At 46.4% G+C, this 12,959-nt stretch overlaps 1 protein-coding gene across 2 annotated transcripts in view; it reads left to right on the top strand.

Annotated features, from left to right (window-relative positions):
• The window catches only part of CLSTN2 (calsyntenin 2), a 650,264-nt gene that overhangs the window by 485,094 nt on the left and 152,211 nt on the right, over positions 1–12,959 (top strand). Inside the window, exons 3-4 of one of the 2 annotated variants that reach the window (XM_059921899.1) lie at positions 6,628–6,823; positions 7,570–7,778. The exons of the other annotated variant lie outside the window; for it this stretch is intronic. Of the exons in view, the coding sequence (XP_059777882.1) occupies positions 6,628–6,823; positions 7,570–7,778 (405 nt within the window). The remainder of the gene's footprint in view (positions 1–6,627; positions 6,824–7,569; positions 7,779–12,959) is intronic. 2 annotated transcript variants of the gene reach the window in all.

Raw genomic sequence — 12,959 nt, 5'->3', positions numbered from 1 at the left:
TTTGTTACACAGAATATTAAAATACAGATACTCAAGGATTGAGATTTAATAAAATGGGTAATATTTACCAAATCATTAAAGTCATTCTTAAGTGAAATTGGCCTTATTTCTATCTTTCTTTATTTTTACAGTGACTGTATGTCACATAGAATGCAGTCAGGTGCTACTACGGCACCAGCACTTTTATTCACCACTGGTTTTATAACAACAATGCAAATATCAACACAGGGACAAAGTCAAATAATGTCTTAGTGTTCATATGATGATGATTTTGACTTTGTGGACATAGCAGAAAGGGCCTTGGGGATCCAAGGGGTCTACAGATTACACTTTGAGAACCCCTCTCCTGGAACATCATACCCACATGAAAGAACAGAGAGCACAGGAGTTAGATTCAAAGGGTCTAGACGTCGGTCCTTGATCCACTCCTTACTATCAAAGTGACCTTGGGTGAATCAGGTAACCTCTCTGAGACTCAGTTTCCTCACCTGAAAAATAGAATCAACCCAATCTGTTGGTCAAGGGTATGCAAGAGTAGGAACAAAATACATTCTAAAAATCAATTTCATTCATTCATTCATTCATCAATTTCTTTCATTCATTCATTCATTCATTTCCCCCAGAATCTTATGGGAGGAATTAGGAGACAACTACACCAATTTCTGCTGATGTGTCAGGAGGCATGTTACTGCAGAGGAAAAGGTAATTGTGAGATAGAGGTAGGTGATAAGGGGCTGGAGCCATGGAAACCCCGCCATCCAGCCCCAGACACTGCAGGGGCTCCTCTTCCAGTCTGGCCCCTCCAGGGGGCTCTTGGTGATGCTGAGTTCAGCCACCTTAGGCCACAGCCACTGCGAGATAGCCCCATGCCGCTGGCCCCATTTCCCCACGGAACCCGTTGCTGGTCCCAAGTGCGTGTGCATCTATGCATTGCACTCCCACACACAGGTCCTGGCACACTAAGTCTCCCACCCCAGAAAGCAGATTGGAAAACAAGATTTTTTTTTTACATTATTTTTGAATTTTATTTTATTTTTTTATACAGCAGGTTCTTATTAGTTATCCATTTTATACATATTAGTGTATATATGTCAATCCCAATCTCCCAATTCATCCCACCACCACCCCCCCGCCACTTTCCCCCTTTGGTGTCCATACGTTTGTTCTCTACATCTGTGTCTCTATTTCTGTCTTGCAAACTGGTTCATTTGTACCATTTTTCTAGGAAAGCAAGATTTTTAAAGTGATATTGTTACTGAGTACAAGCTCCTTCTGCTCACCACACGACAGGCCAATAAATCAGGAGACAAGGTGTTGAGACAAGGAATAGCAACTTTATTCAGAAAGCCAGGCATCTGAGAAGTTGGCAAACTAATGTCCTAGAATACCATCAGGGTCTGGACGCTAGTTTCCTTTATAGAACAGAGATGGGGACGAGGTGAGGACATAAAGTAAAAAGGCCATAAGTCTTACAAAACATCTCCTGGTTTGGCCAGCCTAGGGGAGGGGATGTGTTAATTTCTTCTTTCTTGCAGCCATTCACAGGTAGGCAGGGTCAGAATGTTTCCCTGTGAGCTGAACTAAGGCACTTTAGTTTAACATTTAGGCAGAAGGGCAATGTTCCCCAATAGAGGCCATTATGTATGCCAGTAGCTATAGACAACATCCTTTTAGTGATCATAGTAACAAAAAGCAACAGAGGGGGCTTCCCTGGTGGCGCAGTGGTTGGGGGTCTGCCTGCCAGTGCAGGGGACGCGGGTTCGGGCCCTGGTCTGGGGGGATCCCGCATGCCACGGAGCGGCTGGGCCCGTGGGCCACAATTGCTGGGCCTGCGCGTCTGGAGCCCGTGCTCCGCGGCGGGAGGGGCCGCGATGGTGGGAGGCCCACGCGCCGCGATGGGGAGTGGTCCCCACTCGCCGCAACTGGAGAAAGCCCCCGCACAGAAGCGAGGACCCAACACAGCCATAAATAAATAAATAAATAACTTAAAAAAAAAAAAAAGCAACAGAGAGCAAAGGTTAAAGTAAAAGAAACAGATCCAACATGGAGTCAGATCTTGTTCTTCCCTGTTACAATATTTTTTATATAGAAACCATTAGGTCTGATCTTTTACTTTTAAGTACATCACCCTCCCACTATAGTGCTTTATTAGTTACAACGAATTCTAGCGACAGGCCTCACAAAAGATCAAGACAGCCCAATGTGTCATTCACAGATACTGGGAACTGCAGTTTTAAATATCCTTCCTCCTCAGGATTCTATCCCAGGACATTCCTTCCACAGTCTCTCTCTCAACTTGCTGTGCTTTTAATTTGCTATTTGATGTGATTCTAAGTAAAGAAAAATTTTTAAATGATTAGCATAGATTTTACAATTTATCTTTATACTGTGCAATGCCAATTTGTTTCAAATGCAAACAGAAGAGCAGTTAACTGCTGTGCAGAATCTCTGAAAATTACAGCATTTGCATGTTCTAGCTCAGGTATGCATATGTATTTAATTCTTTATCAGAGCATTGTAAAGGCTACACAAATGGTACTCGAAGGTTTTCATTTCACTTCTTGATATGCGCATATTCTATCAACATTCTCTACATTTGACTTGCTGATAGTAAGGACGGACGGTGTGAAAAGAAAAGGAATAATGGATTGTTTTATCTTCCCTTTTCTTCTCTGTCATCATTTTCAGCATAAGTGATTGGCTACTACAGGGAAGTAGCATAGTAAGAAAGGATAGGACAAGGTTCTTTGGTTGCTTGCCTTTTTTCTGTGTTCACAACAATTTTGGTTCAAACAGAGGGGTAGCCTCTCGGGGCTGTCAGCTCCCTGTTTAGTGGACTATTCAGTCGTAGCTGTCATATGCTTACCTTGTTCTGTCTCTGAGTCCCCCTGAATGCCACTCCCCGATCCCCACATCGTGGGTCCACCATAATGCTGTGCTTATGGTGCATCCTGAATGCTAGATATGAACAGAGAGCAAGGAATGGGGAGGCATGCCTATTACACCCATCTCCACTGCTCAGAACACGCTCCATCATCCCATCAGCCTTCATTTACAAAACCCAAGTTCAAAGATAAAATTATTAAGAATTTCAACATGATGACAGCAGAGATTTCAACCTAGCTCAGGGCCCTCTTGAGCACATGGCCCTCATGTACCTCTCAGGTCACACACCCATGAAACTGGCCCTACCCCATTGCCTCTACTCTGGCCACATGTGTCTCTGCAGTCCCATGTCCCTTCCTTCTGAAGGGCACTACAGTGTGCTGCCCCCTCTGCCTGAAACTCAGTCCCCTCCCTCGTGGCCTGAGTGCCTCCCTGTTTCTCCTCCTGTGATCTCAGCTCAGCCATCACATCCTTAGCTTAGACCTCCCTGCCTGACCTGCCCAGGTCAGAAGTCTCTTAGAACCAAGAAGCCCTCCTTCAATGCATGTATCACCATCACCATCCTTCATAAAGGTAGGTGATTATCTGATTCCTTATTTTGTTCATCACTGTTTTGCCAGTGCTGGGTGCACAGTCCCTAATAAATATGAGGTGAGTGAATGGATGAATAAACAAATGAATGTTTTTGCAACCAGAACACACAAGTCAGATGAAGAGGTGGGTTAAACGAGTGTGGCGTGAATTCTAGTTTTTGTGTAAAGGGAGCTAAGTCCCATCTCAGTCTGAGCTGGTGCAAACTAAGTGAGCATGGCATAGCCCTTGTGAACTTCATTGTCTCTTCTAGGAGGTAATGAAGACTTGAGGATCGGGTATCTTTACCCCTTAAGGTATACAAGTCATTTTTTTGTGTCTCCAGCCCCAGCATGGTGCCTTGCACTTACTTACTCCATCCTCAAAAAATTCTGGTTCTACTGAGTTGAATTGAGCTGAATTTAGTTCTATGAAAATACGTTGCCCTGAGGTTTACTTTTTCTTACCTTCCCCTTGTGTCTGCATTTCCCCCTCCTCCTTTGTCTTTTCCTCCTTCCTCTCCTTTCTTCTTGTTCAGGATTTCTAAGCCTTGAGAACTACTTTAGGTGTGATCAAATATCTCCAACAGAAAATTACCCTCATTTCTATTCAGTTTAATTGGACTCTTCAAAGAGAAATGGGTCTTAGAATCATGGCTGTAGTTGGGCACTCCAGAGAACACCCCAGAACCAGTCTGGGCTCATTCGCTGCTAATATTCCCATATTGGCATTGATCTTGGGATAGAATCTCAAGGCAGGCATGTCAGAAATCCATCCCTTCAACCCCAGCCAATTCAGAGCAGAAATGAAAGTTGAGGAGGCAATGTAACCTATTCTCCCGCCCTGAAGGCTGCAGAGCTAGCCTTGTCTGAGAGGCAGTACTGGCCTGAGCTACAGCGATGGAATGGGAACCAGCCTTCTTGTTAGAGCCTGGCCCACAAGCTGTCTGTCTTGTCCATTATTCCACAACTACATTCGAGAAATGGCCAGGAGGGAATGTAGTGAAAATGGAGTGTTCATAATGAAATTGAGGATCGACAAAATAATAAAAAACAAAAGCCTAAAGGTAAAACTGGTATTGACTGACCATCTCAGAAAACATTGTCAGTAAGAGATCGGGGCACGCTTTCTATAAGTAAAATGGGGTGGGGACTTTCTCTCCTGAGTGAGCCTTGAGTGGGAATGTAGTATGTTACTGGAAGCAATTCCCTCGGCGGTCCCCTTAGAAGTTATGGGGCTGCTTGGAGATGGCGCGGTGGGGCAGAGAGGGCTTGGAGTTAGGACTCAGCCGTACTTGGGGTTTACACCAACTTTTGCTCTGTGACCTTGAGCAAGTAATAACTCCTTTGATCCTTTTTGTTGTTGTTAATTTGTACAGATTGGTATAAAACATCTGCCTTGCAGGGTTGTTGTGAAGATTAAACCAGATCACCTGGAGGGAGGTATAAAGCTCGATGCCTGACACACAGCAGGCATGCAGTCATATTACCCCCTTCTCCTCACGGTGCCTGTTCTCTGTGGGCAGATGCCTGGTCACCCTGAGCGTGAGGACCCCCTTAAACTGTAGACTGTAGGCACCCCACCCTGGTCGCAGCAGTGCAGCTGGGGCAATGTCAGACCAGGCTTGGGGCATGTCAGGTAGATATTCTCCCTGCGACATTATCTCCTGGGCCCTTTTACAGGTGACACAGTTGAAACCCAGAGAGTCACTATAATTTGACTAAATCAACAAGTCAGTAGTGAACCTGGAACGTGACTCAGGCCCCTGGGCTCAAGCCTGTGTTTTACTCCCCAGCAGCCTATAGCTGGACACCTTGCTGCCCGTGTCATGTGGCACACACACACCCCTTTTGCACTATGAAGGGTCTTTCTGGACATCTGCACATCGTCTCCCCAACAAGCCTGTAAGCTCCCTCAACACAGGAAGAGAACATGTCTCAGATCTTCAGTACTTTCCAGGACACTTACTACAGGGCTTACAGTCAAGGTTCAAGAAATAAACATCCATCAACTGAGATAAAGAAGATATTTTTGTGGCCTTGTTTTAGTGCTGAGAAATAGCTATAATACACATGAACCCAGCTGACGGAGAGAAATGTATTCATTTCACAACATGGTCAGCTCTTTAAGAAGTTAGCTTTTCAGGCTCCACAGGGATTCTGGAACTCACATAAACTCACCCCCGCTGTTTGGAGAGAACATGGCAACTCCAAGTGGTGTCCCTGTCCCCGCAGGGAAGTGGTAGGTGAGAGACAGGAAGGAGGGGAGAGGGGAGAAGGGGGAGGGGAGAAGGGGGAAGGGGCTACAGCAACGCGGGGTGCTTAAACCAAGAGTAAAGGACAGAGGCAAGCAGTGCTGCTCACATTTACTGAGCAAACAGATCACCTGGGGACCCTAATTAATCTAGAAGATGCAAACTATTATATATAGGCTGGGTAAACAACAAGGTCCTACTATATAGCACAGGGAACTATATCCAATATCCTGTGATAAACCATATGGAAAAGAATATAAAAAAGAATATATATATATATATATAATCGAATCACTTTGCTGTACAGCAAAAATTAACACAATATTGTAAATCAACTATACTTCAAAAAAAAAAAAAAAGACATCATGGACACACCAGAAAAAAAAAAAAAAGATGCATATCCTGACTCAGGAGGTCCAGGTGGGACCTGGGAGTCTGTATTCCTAACAAGCTCCCCAGGGATGCCCAGGCCGCTGCTTCACAGAGCACACTTTGAAGAATCAAGGATGTTGTCACAAAACAAAAGACAGTGAAAGCTTTGGCCTTTTTCTCCTTTCCTCTGCAGTCATTTGTCTTTTGACCGCGGGCAAATTCCTTAATCTCATACTGGGCAGAGGGCAAGCGAGAAACCTCCTAGGAAAAGTGGCAAACTGAGACAATCAGCCAGCTCCCCTGCACGATGACCACCCACACACCCCACTTTTTCTGCCGGGTACACCGGATAGGGCACATTTCAGTCTTACCATCCAGGACGTGAACGTGTTGGTATGAGTCTCTAAAGGCCGCTTCTGCTTTGACAATTATCTGTGTGGAGGAAATGGTCTGGTTTTGGGTTTGCAAATCTGGTCCAGTGGAAGCTCTGTGTTCAGTCTGGCCGTTCTCAGGATCCCCGCTCTCTGCCTTCCATCCTCCTGCAGGGGAAATCTGTGCATTCAAGATCCATGGCCAGGAGCTGCCCTTCGAGGCTGTGGTGCTCAACAAGACGTCGGGAGAGGGCCGGCTCCGCGCCAGGAGCCCCATCGACTGTGAGCTGCAAAAGGAGTACACGTTCATTATCCAGGCCTACGATTGCGGCACGGGGCCCCAGGAGACGGCCTGGAAGAAATCACACAAGTGAGTGACCTGATGGAGCTCCCTGGACCCCTCCCACCCCTTCCCGCCCATCTCCGTTCACACGCTGCTCTTCAGATATGCATGTGCAGTGGTCACACCATGCTGCTCCAGCCTGCCCGACTGCTGGCCGGGTCCCCAGGCCCCTACAGGCATCAGCGCGGGCCTCCTTCTACCCCTAGAATACTCCACCCCTCTGCTTCACATGAAGATACTCCTATTTTACCATCAGGACTGAGTTCAGATGTCACTTCCTCTGGGAAGCCTTCTGTCAGCCAGCCCATCCCTGCAGACCTCGCTGGGACATTTTCCTGGATTTCTGCCAGGCCATGTGCTTCTCTCCATCACAGCACTTTTCATTTGGGGTTGTAACTCTCAAATAGAGTTTAGCACAGCGCCTAACCCAGAGTAAGAGTGGTTCAGTTCTTACTGGATGGAGTGAATGAATAGTGGAGGGAATGGGGAGATGATCTAGAGGAAATGTGTTGCCTAAAGCTAGGTAACTAGGAAGGTCAGAGAAGGGGAGGCACCTCTCTGGGGTGGATTCATCTCGGAGGATCGGGGCAAGGACAGGTAAAGGGGTCTCAATGGGAGGGAGGACAGAGCACTCAGACAACAGCCACCCTGACTGTCTTGTGGTTTCTCTACTCTCCTGACCTCGGGACCTGAGTCAGTACCCGTGGGATGTGTGGGAGGATGGTGCGATTCTTTCTTTACCGCCATCTCTTCCTTCCCGTGTGTGGTCCTAGGGCCGTGGTCCATATCCAGGTGAAGGACGTCAATGAGTTTGCTCCCACCTTCAAAGAGCCGGCCTACAAGGCCGTCGTGACAGAGGGCAAGATCTACGACAGCATCCTGCAGGTGGAGGCTGTCGATGAGGACTGCTCCCCGCAGTACAGCCAGATTTGCAACTATGAAATCGTCACAACTGATGTGCCTTTTGCCATCGACAGAAACGGTGAGTGTCCTGAGAGGACCCCGGTGAACGGAAGCAGGGAAACAGCTCCACCCCCCACCCCTTTGAAGGCCAAGGGAGGGCTCTGAATGCACTTGGCAGGTGACACCTCCCTTGCTATCCCTGATGTAGGCTCTGTAACCCAGAACTCAGCCCTGCGCTAGAAGGGATGACCTTATGTAATCGGCAGCCTGGCCAGGTCTAAAACACCCCAGAAACCTCCTCAGTGAATAGTCTATAGAACTCACAATGCCACGCATTTGGATACTGAAGACAGGTTGGTTTTCTGGTAGAATTTTCCTGCTGTCATCCAGATGTGAGCCATGCCATCAACTCCGCCACATCTGAGTTTCCTGTATAACAAGTTGTAACATGAGCCACACCACAACAATCTGCTCCCAGACAGAGAGAAGCTAAAAGAGAAGGTGCAGATTTTGGAAACACCGTCCAAGCTATAGATCCATTCAGGAATCTTTAAAGCTCTTGCCAAGGGTTTTTGAGAACCTCCACCCCAGTGAGAATGAGGAATGAAAGACCCCTCCCACCCCACTCCAATCTCAAACTAAACTTACTGAACTGAAAACAATCGTAGAAAGCCATTTGGTTATTTCCCCATCACCATTATTAAAAAACTCATTTCAGTGTAAACACCACAGCCAGAGGCCCAATCAACTCAGCCCACTTTAACTGTAATTCTCAATAACTTGATAGTAATCAAGTATATTGTTTCATTATTAGCATGAGTGTGTGAGCATACGTACATTATCCTCACTTTGTTTCAAATAGGATTTAGCTGCTCAATGATGGGAAAGTTGCAAAACTTGAGGCTCATCCACGCCGTAAATGTTTATTAGGTGCCAGGCACAGTGCTGGGAACTGGGAATAGAGATAGAGGGGAAGTCAAAACAGAAGTGGGCCTGCCCACATGGAGCTTACCATCTAGCAAAAAAATAAAAATAAAAATAAAAAATAGAAAGTCAGGCAGCGTCAAGGATGAGGGTGGTGCACAAAGCGTGCCATGAACCAGGGTTAGGCAGCGAATTAGCCCTCAGCCTCCTGGTAGCCAATGCCTAGAGGGAAATACCATCAGTCACCTGCTCGCAAATCTTCAGTGCTTCCCGTGTTTCTTGATGTTGAGACCAGGGAGAAACTTACCCTATGACAGAGTCTTCTGCATCCTGAGAATTGCAGCAGATTCCATAGGGCATGGAGGCCAAGAAGAAACCCTCATCCTTGGTCTCCTGGAGTTTATGATCTGTCTCAGAAGATGAAACCAATATTCATCAAACAGACAAAATGGTAATAAGGAAGTTTCCTTAAAAGATGCTCAAACACGTGGCCAGTGTCAGTTACACACCTGGACATCACTAGATGCTAAGTGTGTAGGACACAAGATCAACACATGAGAAAGCAAAGGAGAAAATACTGGACTTTAAAGTTTGGTTCAGGACTAAGAAGCAGGTAATTTCAATTAGAAGAACTGCTCCTGATAGCTTTTCCTACAGGCCCTATGAATTGGCTGGCCTGTCCCCACCACACAGACATACATGACACACGCACACACATACACACACACACACGCCACTCTACAAAATATGAAACAACTGCTTTGTATGTTTCTGGTCCCCTATGATAAGTCTATGTCCACAAGAGCTGTGGAACTTGGGGAGTGACAAGTCCTTGCTGAAGAGCTAGACTGGACAAGGGAGAGGGTATCTGGAACAAGTGGTCAAGCTGCCCTTGGCCTCCTGCCTTAGTTCTGGAGAGCCATGACCCGGGAGAGAGGAGATGCAAATTCCTTCACCTGAGGGTAAACTGCCCCAGTCATGAAGATAATTACTCACCTTGATGAGCCATTTCACTAACACATGCCAATTTATTTACCTAGCTGTCTCATTAAAAGTGAGTAATGGTTCTTCACCAGGCCTTTGCCTCCAGCGTTGGTTTACAGCCTGAGATGAAGAGGAGAGCCGGCACTCCCGGGGAGCATGACCCCCCTCCCCGCCCGCCCCGCCCATGGTGAGGTTTACAAAAGCAGTTCTCAAGTAACGAAGGCAGGACCTAAGGGCAAACACAGAAGCAGCTCCCATTCTAATGAGCTTCCCAGTTGGCCCTTATCCATCACTTCTCCCAGTGACCTTCCCAGCTCCTTGAAGAAGTTCTTTGCATGCACATTAGAAAAAGTACTGCTGGGCTTCCCTGGTGGCGCAGTGGTTAGGAATCCACCTGCCAATACAGGGGACATGGGTTCCAGCCCTGGCCCGGGAAGATTCCACATGCCACGGAGCAACTAAGCCCGCACACCACAACTACTGAGCCCGCATGCCACAACTACTGAAGCCCGCACACCTAGAGCCCGTGCTCCACAACAAGAGAAGCCACTGCAATGAGAAGCCCATGCACCACAACAAAGAGTAGCCCCGGCTCGCCACACCTAGAGAAAGCCCGCGTGCAGCAATGAAGACCCAATGCAGCCAAAAATAAAATAAATAAAATAAAATAAATTAATTTAAAAAAAAAAAAAGAAGGAGTACTGTTGAGTTGGGCTCCACTCATTCAGGCCCCAGGACTTTTTCTTTTAATGCAAGACTCAACCTCTTCCAACCAGAAGTCTTCGGCCTCCCTTCCCTTGAATTCCTCCCCTGAAAAATCATGGCAGCAACAGTCCCTGCCCCATTGTGGGGTAATGAGGCCTCAGGGAGAGGCAGTGCCTGGGGATGACGTTCACAAGGTACTTAGCATATAGTGTTCCATTCATAGTGCCATGATTATTAGATATTTACCTGGGTGACTGGGACATGAAGGGTATTCATTCCCCACGGATTTACAGACTGAAATTATGAGCAAATAACTGAGTTGGTGACATTACCTCCCTCTTGGGAAGTTCTGGATCCATTTCAGACGGCTTCCAGCCCCCCGTCTTCTAGCATTTGGCTGGTCTCTCTGAGATTGGTAAGACTTAGTTCCTCACTTCCATTGAAATGATGGAAAAACTGATTCCTAAAGCATGAAGAGCGGGCCATATAGCACCTGTCACCCCAGTGGCAGAGTGGGGACTGGAGCCAGGTCCCCTGAGTGTTGGTGCCAAAGCCTTTTCACCAGTGATATTATCACTGTCCTCAGTGACATTTGACAGGAACGCATGGCAATGGTATTTAAGTGCAAAAATACAAAGTTGTGTCTTAATCCTACGCCTACCACTCTGTGTATGTGTGTGTGTGAGAGAGAGAGAGGTCCTTGACAAGTTACTTAAACCTGGCCTCAGATCCTCATTGTAACGTGGGAATTCAGTACCGCACTCAGCCAGGGGTGGGAATGATGGCTGAGGAAGCAGCAAGGCTCTCAGTGACACCCGGTCTCCACTTGGCAGACTTTTCTACCTTCCAAGCAGTGGTTGGTCTCATGCAGCCTCTGCTGAGCCCTCCGCAGGCTGCCCTGGTGAGTAACAGGTGTCGGACACCTATGAGCACAGCGTGTCCTCAAGTCTGTTCTCCAAGTACATGAAAACACTTCTCTTCCACCTGAATGGAAGAGAAACACACGTCCTTTGTGGAAAACAAGGGAAGCATAGAAAAGTATGAAGAAGAAGTAAGTCACCTGTAATCCCACCAAAGAGAACCACTACTGACATTCTACCAACACTTTTTCTATGAAGCTCTTGAACAAAATAAGGCCATGCTTTCCTTGCTTTTCTTTATCTTCCCCTTTTCACTTAACATTCGATTGTGTAGATTTTTTCCCTCCGTAAACATGCTTCATAATTAGCACTTTTAGCACGAACAGCAGTCCGTCTAAGCAGAGAATCAGGCTTAGCTTGTCTCTTACTATTGGGCATCCAGTTTCTTTACTCTTTTTCAATGTAATAAATAATGCTTAGATGAACATATTTGCACCTTTGTCTGCAATTTTTATCATTTTTTCTGGAGTCAGTTGTTAGACGTGGAATTGCATGGCCAAAAGGTATGAACACTTGCAAAGTGACTGGCCTGCATAAGTTTCCAACAGGGCAACTCCGATTTAAATTCCATCAGAAGGAGGGTGCAGGTAAGTGCGCTTATCTCACTGCAACCCCTACCCCACCTGAGGTTTGAAAAAATACCTTCACTATGACACATGGTAGGTACGGATAGTTCTTTGAGAGTTAACCTTCCCAAGCTCATTTGGAACAGAGAAATAAGCCCAGAGATCAGTACTCACCTGGGTTAACTGTGGACTCAGTTCTCCTGAGAAGGCACCACTAGGAGAAATCATTCACGTGTGGGGAAAATAATACAATTGTCACAGAAGCAAAAAAAATGGCTGTTTCTGATCTTTCAAAATGTTTTTAAATGTGTGACTTAGCCAAACACGACCCTTCCCTCTACAACCATCCGTGAAAACATTATACTCTGATGCTTCAAATCCTGTGCTCTGAAACCCATTCTCCCATGCGTGAAGTCGGTGGTGGTGGAGAAAGTAAAGTAGTTTCTCAGACAGTTTCATTAAGACTTCTTACAGAAGGGGAGCTGATGTAAATTGAGCCAAGGATTGCGGGCTCGTGTGTTTATTTTTATTTTTCTACCGCAATCAATAGTGTTTGGTCTGCTGAATGTCACACGGACAGTAAACCCTGAGCCTTCCTCTTCTACGACGTGTATCTTTTGAGAGCCATTTAACTTTAAAGAAAGTGAAAACCTTTTGTTCAAAATTCAAGTCGATGTTGCTGAAACATACTTCTCGTGGTCCTATTACAGTGCTTCCGCCTGGCAGAAGTCCTCCCCTGTGATGGCTTTAACCATGAACTAATTTGTTAACAGAAGCCACAGGGAATGTTACCAGCCCCCATACTGAGCTGTTCCAGATGTGCTCGGGGCCCCGAGCTGAGAACGAAACAAGTATTTGGAGAAAAAGGAAAGGGATTCTGAACATCCGCCACAAGGCCAGAGATACAGCAAACACATTTTTATTCAGAGATTCTTGACTGGCTTTGTTCAAGGAAACTTGACTTACAATCACTGGCTGCAGTTGCATTTTTAGAAACAGTCCAGAGCAGATAGCAGAAGAAATGATTCCAATTCTTGGTCCAATGTCTTGGGCAACTTCATACCCCCTGACCCTCCACACCCTTACATATGCTCACATTCGTAGCACCTGCCCATGGCCTCGTGCTGAGTACTGTCTTACTAATATTGAGTGATGGGTGGA

Source organism: Balaenoptera ricei, chromosome 4, assembly GCF_028023285.1.
Source record: "Balaenoptera ricei isolate mBalRic1 chromosome 4, mBalRic1.hap2, whole genome shotgun sequence".
Classification (NCBI taxonomy): domain Eukaryota; kingdom Metazoa; phylum Chordata; class Mammalia; order Artiodactyla; family Balaenopteridae; genus Balaenoptera; species Balaenoptera ricei.
Note: the sequence above shows the minus strand (reverse complement) of the source record. Positions and strands in the feature narration are given on the sequence as shown.